General features: G+C 36.9%; 1 protein-coding gene across 2 annotated transcripts; it reads right to left on the reverse strand.

Moving 5' to 3' along the window:
* Nucleotides 1–255: 255 nt before the first annotated feature.
* On the reverse strand, nucleotides 256–5,776 carry sirt5 (sirtuin 5). 2 transcript variants are annotated; one of them, XM_058073086.2, is made up of 9 exons: nucleotides 4,975–5,451; nucleotides 4,544–4,659; nucleotides 4,044–4,177; nucleotides 2,957–3,182; nucleotides 2,448–2,535; nucleotides 1,575–1,628; nucleotides 1,363–1,486; nucleotides 664–779; nucleotides 256–583 (listed from the first exon to the last, which is right to left on the reverse strand). In XM_058073086.2, exons 2-9 carry the CDS (start codon nucleotides 4,644–4,646, stop codon nucleotides 517–519), a joined length of 912 nt encoding a protein of 303 aa, XP_057929069.2. In that variant the 5' UTR covers nucleotides 4,647–4,659; nucleotides 4,975–5,451; the 3' UTR covers nucleotides 256–516. The 2 variants fall into 2 exon arrangements, with proteins under 2 accessions (XP_057929069.2, XP_057929068.2); XM_058073085.2 differs by lacking the exon at nucleotides 4,975–5,451 and adding an exon at nucleotides 5,678–5,776 and having other exon boundaries at nucleotides 257–583.
* Nucleotides 5,777–8,857: the final 3,081 nt, after the last annotated feature.

Genomic DNA, 8,857 nt, shown 5'->3' on the forward strand with positions numbered 1-8,857 from the left:
CTGTATTATGTCACTATGGGTTCTGTAGGATTTAACAGGGCACTGTCCATGCTCATCATAATACATACATGATATTTACCAGCTAGACCTCTCATATTGGAAGGAATTATTCCCTAATATAAAAAGGTCACACTTTAAACAGAGGTTGCAGCTTAACACTGCCCCCTGCTGTCATAGATTCAATACAATTTTAATATAGTTCAATTTAAACCGCCTGAATCTTGAAGCATTTGTTTAACAATATGTTTATTAATGGAGTTTGTAGTGGTGTGGAAGTACACTACTACAGCCTACTGAGGGCTATTCTTAATTTTGTGCACTCATGTTACTAAAGAAGTGCATAAAAATGACAGTACGCAGGCAAATGTACACACATTTAATGAATTTGCATTACAAAAGTTCCTGTTCCTGATTTGTTTTCAACTGTATGTCCAACTTCATTACTCATAAAGGGATCTTGTTTAATAAATATGTTCAATAAGCATTTGTCTTTTCTGCGTTTTGCGGCTCTGGTTTTCACGGTTGTTTTTGGGGGCTTAGTGCAGGGGGCAAGGTACTCCCACAGGGGCCCTGGAAGTGAAACCTACAATACACAAACCAAAATAAAGAGTTGTAACATAAAATAAATACCCAAAATACAGCTTGAAAAAGAATAAAACCCACCTGAAACGCATTGTGGCTGGGGTGTCTTCCATGTTAAACTCTGCCACTGGTACACCTCTTGCAGCCACCTGAGGAGCAAACATTGCTGCAGGGTACACCACAGATGACGTGCCAACCTATGTGGTGGAAGAATATGAAGTTAAATGAAGATAAAGACATGAAAAGGTTCTTGGCCATGAAGTTGGGAATTGGGAAACAGTCATGTAGAATGTGAAAATGTGTATGCAATAATTAGGAAATAAGTCTGAAAAAAGCAAGACCATCAACTTGTACACAAATAGGCGAAGCAACATACTTTTCAAAGGTATAATATTAGGATGGGGTGGGGAAACGTTTGACAGTGCTCACATAAACGCTGCAGGATGGAAAAAAAAATGCAAAAGAAGAATCCTGCAAATTCCAAAAGCACACATAAACCCCAAAGACACATACATAAAATGTTTATAAATACATAAACTTTACAGGACAAAATGGAAGGTGACAGTGAAGCCAGACTTCCGAGATATCCATCTTTAAAGACTTATGATGTAATACTTTACAGTACTACAAAGCGAGGGTCAATTTCATTTGTCTGAAGGCCAGAATTTTGTATGTGTACAGGAAAACATGTATGCGCAGTGTACATACAGAGTGTACACACACAGCCAAGGGATAAATAAGTATCTAATAAGTATCTAATTTAATTGTGTTTTACATTACCACTAAGCAAAGGTCACAGCCATCCAGCACTTTCTCTGCTCGACTCAGGATGTCCGAATCAAGAGCCTCGCCAAACCATACTACAGCTGGCCTCAGAAGACCAGAACATCCTGCTTGATCACACCTGAAACATATACATACATACAGTATATACAGACACACACAAGTAGCTTGATGCGAATATAGAATGAATACATACTAGTCTTACACACCTTGGTAGGTCCTTGACAGGGATCTGAACTTCATGTGTGTCTGGGTCTGGAGCTCTGAGAGAGAATTTGATCAAGAGGTTGCTGCAGCATGTTAACAGTTCCTTTAACAGAAAATAATTTTGTTACATCAGCCACATTTATTGGCAGCACAAATAAAAATGAAATCATAAAAAAAATTTATTATAATTTTTTTTATCATAAATTGTAATACCATTTTTGTAAGATTTTAATAAAAAAATATGTTTTAATACAATAACTAACCTCCTTTATACATGTACATACTATATTATTCATACTTGTGTATCAGTATTAGTACATAGAATAAATAAGTAGGGTTTGAAAGATTTAATTGTTAAGTAATTGTCTCAACCACATGGAAAAAGCAGTCTGTGTGGCCGAAAACTGTATTTTTTTTTTAAACGGGGACATGAAGAAAAAAAAATCGTCTCTCAAAAAGTATCTCTCAAAAGTATTATCTTAAAAATAAAAGTTTTGCAAGCTCTACAAACAGGTAAATCAATGTAAAACAAATGCCCACATAATGCTGCCTGTGTGTTTGTATATGTACTATATATATGTACAGTATTGGTAAAACAAATAATACAGAAGTATCAGTAATACAAAGAGTCTGCATTTTGGTTGCAAAAACAGAAAAAAAAATCAAATTGTGGCCTAATAAATATAAGCTTGACTGCACAACAAAGAAATACAAGTTGCTTATAATATGACAGGTTAAGTAAAAACATCTACAACTAGCCTGCTTTCTCCACTATTTATATGCAAAAACAAACACACGCTGTGAATATCTTGAATTTTTTAAGTTGGTATTACCATAAAAAGTCTAAATCAAAAAATAATACACAACTCACTTACCCTTTGCCCTCCAGAGCAGAACAAATGGGGCTGTTGTAATTGGCTGCTTCGTGGCCACAACTTATGCATCGGGTTTTAAAAAGACTTCCTGGATATATAACAGAGACAAAGACAATTTGATAAGAGCAGAAGCAAGTGTCAGATGATATTAAAAAGGCAAACTTAATTTATTTTTTTGTATCAACAAAGGATCGAACCAGAACACAAACATATCAAACCCAACTGTAAATTTTGTGTATCATTGCACCCATACTTATCAGTTATGAAACTGTCTGCTGCTCAGTGAAAAAAAAGTCTAATAATAAAAAGTTCCAACAGCCTTTTTTGCAGTCTTGGTTGTTTGTTCGGTAAACACATGTCTGCTGCTCCAGGAGCATGCTGCTGAGCACAATATAGCTGATCCAACAGTAATGACTCTCTCCATTTTGACTTTTGATAAACTATTTCAACTGATTGCTTGCTGTCCCACTTAACATACTGCCTTTAGTTCATATTATACACTTATTTACCGTGTATTTCAAGGATATTTTTAGATCCGGCCCGGCGATGAAGTTCATCAATGTTCTGAGTGATGAGAGTGACTTCCCGACCCTGTCTGCCCAGTCGCTCCTCACATTCTGCAATAGCCAGGTGGGCAGGATTAGGTTTTTTCGTGAGCATGACTTCACGACGGTAGTGGTAAAACTCCCACACACGTGAGGGGTTTCTGGAGAAGGCCTCAGGAGTGGCAAGATCCTAAAAGGGCACATCAGCAAGATGACGGTGTAACACCCATGACTAATCATCATAACCGGTGTCATAAAACACCCCAGAGTTTTGCATATCATATTATCATATCATATATATAAATTGTTAGCCCAAGCTCACACTGAATCAGTTGCAGCTCTGGTCCTAATCTAGTCCGGTACGATCTGGCTGAGGAAAACCCACAGCTTGACCTGCGAGTGCTCCAGCATCCGCGTCGTCTCAAAAACAAAAAGTAGCTGCACCACATGAGCTTACAACAGGGATTTCAATCTTGTGGAATGCTTCTCGCAGCCCCAACGGATTCAGTGTGAGCCTGGGGTTACTGACTGCTTGCTACTTGGGGGAGCGCAGAGAGTGTATGTGGCCAGCACACGGCCATATAATGAAGCCTGGCACTCTGTGACATCACAGAGAGCCAGTGTTAAAAAAAAAAAAACTCTCTGAAACCGAGCGTTCAGACCATCCCAAACTTATTTCAGAGCCAAATGCGCAAATCTCATCATCTGAAACTTTGGCATCGTTTATCACGAGAATACAACATTCTAACCACATTTATAGGCCAGAAAAATTGAAAGAGCATAATAGGTCCCCTTTTAAGGATTGTGGAGAAAATTCTGGAAAACCTTTAATACTCTTTTAACATGATAATCAACAGCTATTGGTTGAAAGCAAGCATAATTGCCTTGTTATTACCACTTAATTGTGAAAATCTAGCAATTAACCATCAATAATGTTTTAAAAGTTCAATGATTGACGGCCCTGAATTTAAATATAACACTTTTATAGAAGTCAAACAATGACTTACAATATATTTATAATGTTTTTTTAAGAACAGAGGTGGAAGCATACCTGAGCTTGCCATTTTCTCCAATAGCCTCCTGCCCCTCTGAAGGTGGGGACTCCACTCTCTGCACTCACTCCTGCACCAGTGATGATGGCTATCTTGGAGGCCTTTAAGAAGATCTCCCTGAATGCTGCAAGGTCTAAAAAACAGACAATAATGGCTGAAACCTTATTGCAGAATTGGCCCACAGCCAATTATATCTGATTGTTTTGAGAATATTTTTTGTAACATGAACTAACTTCAAATCATGAATTTTCGCAATGACTGGTCATGTGAGATTACAAAGAATTATTATGATCAATTAGACTGTAGATGGTTATTTCAGACATTTATTATTAACAGTTAGCTAATTGAAAGTTTAATAAGTCAATTCATTCATTTTGGACAATGAATGCCTCTGCAATGTCTCACAAGAAGGCAAACTTCATGACAGAATGCCTTGGCGACTATGTTAGTACACATTTGTTCTCTATGGAAAATGTGAACTTGTAACTGGTGAACATACCTGAACTGGGCCTGGCCATTGTGTGACTGTTCCAGCCTTTCCTCAGTGAAGCATCCAGTTGTGACTTTATCTGGGTTCTTGTGGTGAGCTGGCGCACAATCATGAGGGTTCAATGCCTAGGGACAAAGTTGGATTGTTTACTTTGTCATCATTTTTGCCAATGATCATTTGTAGTCATCTCATTCTTCTATTCCAACTATTTTATTGATGTGTCTCAAAATGTAAACTTCTATTAGTACACGTCAATAAGTATACTGTGGACACTGTCTGGCATGCACAATGCTGTCACAAATTAAGTAAGTGTCCACCCCTGTGTTTATATTCGCACACTTCTGTACTTACACTTATGTATTTGTGTGCATAAGTGTAGTCCAACAAAATGCTGTACCCAGATGTACACTCAACACACGCGAAATGGTGAGTATACAGACCCTAATATTCCACAATCATCGCCATCCTGGTTATATAAGTGATGGAGAAGGGAGTGCCGCGATTGTTTGCAATTCATAGTTTAAAAAGACAATATGACGAAGCAGATAAACATTGGCATCGTCATTTCCGGTAAGTGAGTAACAACAATTACATTTACGATTTGGTCACTTCACTGTCAAAATTGGCGTCCTCGAGAAATACTGAATGTACGCAGTGTATAATGCTTTATATCGTACATACTAAAGTGTATGGAATGGAAGTGTACGAATCGAATCACTGCGCATTCACAATTTGGGGTGAAACATGGAGATACGGAAGTGCACTGAATATTTTCGCACTTCTCAGTGCGAACGCACTTACGCACTCAAAACACTAAGCGTCGGTACGGAAAGTTTAACAATTTGATGTCTTTGAAGGATCGGATGTAATTGTCAAACACTAATACTATAACGTAGTGTGCAGTTATAGAAGACGCGTTTCTGTTTTGTTTTGATACATTATACACATGAATTACACATTACTTTCTCCATCGCTAGCTTAGTACAGTCACTACCTGTTAGCATGTAAGCTCACGCTAATTTCTATAATAAAGGCTGGACAGCAGCGTTAACAGAAATAACATTGATGGCATGACGTAAATTAATTGTTTGTGAAGTTGCAGAGACAATATTGAGCTATCAAGTCTGATTAGATTTTCCCTACCTGTGACACCTTCACAACTCAGCCGGAACACTTGCAGTGTGTGGACCAGGAAGTGCGTCATCACATTTCCTCTTGAGCTTCCCTGTTCCTAATAACGCACTTTACCAAACAGTGCAAATTAGTGTATTTATATAGACGAAGAGAATAGAGAGAAAATATTGCAAATTAATAATAATATACAACTTACGTTGACGATTTCAGAAGCTTGGTAATGAGGAGCATTGGAAGAAAAACAACCAGAAGATGGCGGACTCATACCACTGTAAACTTGTGAATTTTCAACCTCATAAGACCTTTTTTTGTCCAAAGTATGACGTTTATTTTCTAAAAAAAAATAGACATCAAATGTATCTCTTATTTTTTTCGCGCCGAACACTCCCTAATGCAATATCTTTTCTTTATTTTAGTGTTGTTTTTAATTGGCACAAAGTAGGCAGATTTGAGATAGGTTGTAGTTTGAGGAAAACTGCATTTTTGAGGGAATTTTGCCCATCATCCACAATCCTGATGTGAGAAATGAACATATTTGTCTTTCTCTTGTCTGTGCATCCTAAAATTATTTTAAAAAATACATAATGGGAAAGACATTCCGCCAAAACCTTCTGGAAAAAGAGAGTGGAGAAGGAGAAAGGAGAAAAAACAGCTGCAGACCTGAAAAACAGGCAAAAAATGAAGCGTCAGAAAAGTGGGATTTCTTGCCTTCTTTAGGACCTGCCTGGACCAAAGGTGACAGGGCTATGTTGTCCGGGCCCCTCAGCTATGGAACTCTGCCTGAGGACTTAGACACGCAAAGTCAGTATCCTCTTTTAAAACTCTTCTTAAAACTTAGTTTTAGCGCTTGGCTTTTCTTAGCTTATGCTCTGTTTTTATTCTTCTTTTTACTTATTTATTTGGAAGATGGCTCTTGTAGCAAGACCAAAGTTATTTGTATCTACTGTCGCTGTGTTGGACTTATCACAGATTACATCACCTGCCAGATATCGGAGCAGTGTCTGTATTGTTTTCATTGTCATAGTGTTTTATTACATTTTTACATCTCTCTGATGATTTTTGCATTTAACTGCCAGGTAAAATTGGAGTTACAGCTGCTATTGACAGGCTGTCAATGTCATGACTGTGGCTGAAGTCCAGTGTTGTGCTAGCATTAGCGATTTAGCATGGAACTATCACAATTATGCACATCATCAAATCATACCTTTACGTATGCATGCCCGCGTAGTATCAGCATTTGGGAGTAAATATGAGGTATATGAAGAAATATGAAATATTAAGAAAAAGGGGGGAAATACATCCATACATCCCTCTGTGCATCGATGCATTCAATGACCGTCAAAAAGTAGGACAAATCACCAGCTCGCATTCATCATTCAAAAACTGTTGGATTTCTAATTAATAGTTACAGAATTGTAATAATATAATATTTACTGTAATATAATGATTAATTTCTACGTATTTTAATGTGTTCTAAAAGAGAAATGAAATTACATTGAGTTTCCAATGATGATGAAACAATTATATTTTATGACTATGGCTCTGTGTTTTAGGTATTTTCATTTGTACATTTCATGAAGGAAAGGTGCATTGTTGCTTTAATAATAATACTTTCTGGATGTTCCTAAAAAGGCTATTTTACTCACAACCATTTAGAATTTAAAACCAGTATCATTAATCAACAAATCTTATTTTGAACTGACACAAATAAACAAAAACATGTTTGTGTCAGTGTGAGAGGTCTCACTCGCTCACATTTTGTATTTGCTGAATGTTTGTGGACGAGTTTAAGAACTAATGTGCTAATAATAAACAAAAATAGTAATACAAAATATGCTTGCTGACGGTATTGTTATTAAATAATGGCCAATAGTTCCCAAATTGATATCCCTTTACATAAAATTTGACATAATTATTGTTTTAGTTGCACATTGTTGGATGGAAGGAATGATTTTATGCAGTGGTTTTACTCTTCTTTTCTGGAAAGCACTTTGAATTACCTTGTTTAAAAATGGTTCTCTATAAATAAACTTGCCTTGCCTTTTCCGAAAAAGCTGAATGCTTGTTTTGAAAATGTATCTCAATGTTACATTGGTTGTTGTTTGCTCAGTTCTTGCCACATATCAGCATACAGAATTCATTCAGAATTAAATTATTTTCTTGTCTATACACAGTTACGTATGTATATCTTACCACAGATGTAGCAACTTAACAGGTTGTCTTTTTTTTGTGTCCCACAGTACACATTGGTCCACCCACTTTCTTCACTTGCTAATCCAATCATCAGTCAGAACGCAGTCTCGATGCATTCATGGACATGCAGTGGAGCCGAATGTGGGTTAGGAAATGGGGGTTGCGAACCCTGCAATAGATGAATAGACAAAAATGGGTGAGAGAGGCATTCAGCAGGCCTACAGCATCACTTGAGGAAGAAATGTGTGACATCTTGATAAAATGAAGGTTGAACATTTGCCCCTGTCAAGGTATAAATTAAATAACAAAAACCTTCAAATTATGTTTAAAAAAAAAGCAGTAGAAAATGAATGAATGAATGAAGCTGCAGATATGTCACTAACTTGAAAACTGAATACAACACTCACTTCAGCAACTATTTTATGACAATAGAGTATCTTCTTCCATGCGAAAATACAATAGAAATGAATTTTGGATACACCGTATTGACATAACTCTACAAGGAATTATACTGCTGAATCTAAACTGCTTTACAAGCTGTACACTGACTACTCAAAGTTTCATTTTTCCATATTAGCGTGAAAAGAAATCACTAATTTTGTGAGATGCTGTACATCCAGATTGAAGTGATGGTCTGTGCACACTTTCAGTCCGACACATTAAGAGCATATAGAAAGTAGTGAATATGCATGAGCAAATATTCCCTATTCTGGAGCTGCCATGCTAAAAAGACAGAATGATAACCTGTAATTAACGTGAAAGATACTTCAACAAAGTAGATTAATTGGAGCAGATTTCCAAAGCAATAATAGCAGTAACTACATGAACATTTCCGCTAGGATTTCAAAATACTTGACCAAATATTAATCAACAGACAATGATTACATTACATTGAAAATGAGCGTCTGGAGCTCAGTTTGCAGGGAAATAGTACAGATTTTCAATCAATCTTTATCCTCTCCTCTTCTCCTCCCCCATCCCCCTTACAACCGCCCT

Source organism: Doryrhamphus excisus, linkage group LG4, assembly GCF_037039965.1.
Source record: "Doryrhamphus excisus strain RoL-2023G ecotype Guam linkage group LG4, RoL_Dexc_Guam_v1.1, whole genome shotgun sequence".
NCBI classification, from domain to species: domain Eukaryota; kingdom Metazoa; phylum Chordata; class Actinopteri; order Syngnathiformes; family Syngnathidae; genus Doryrhamphus; species Doryrhamphus excisus.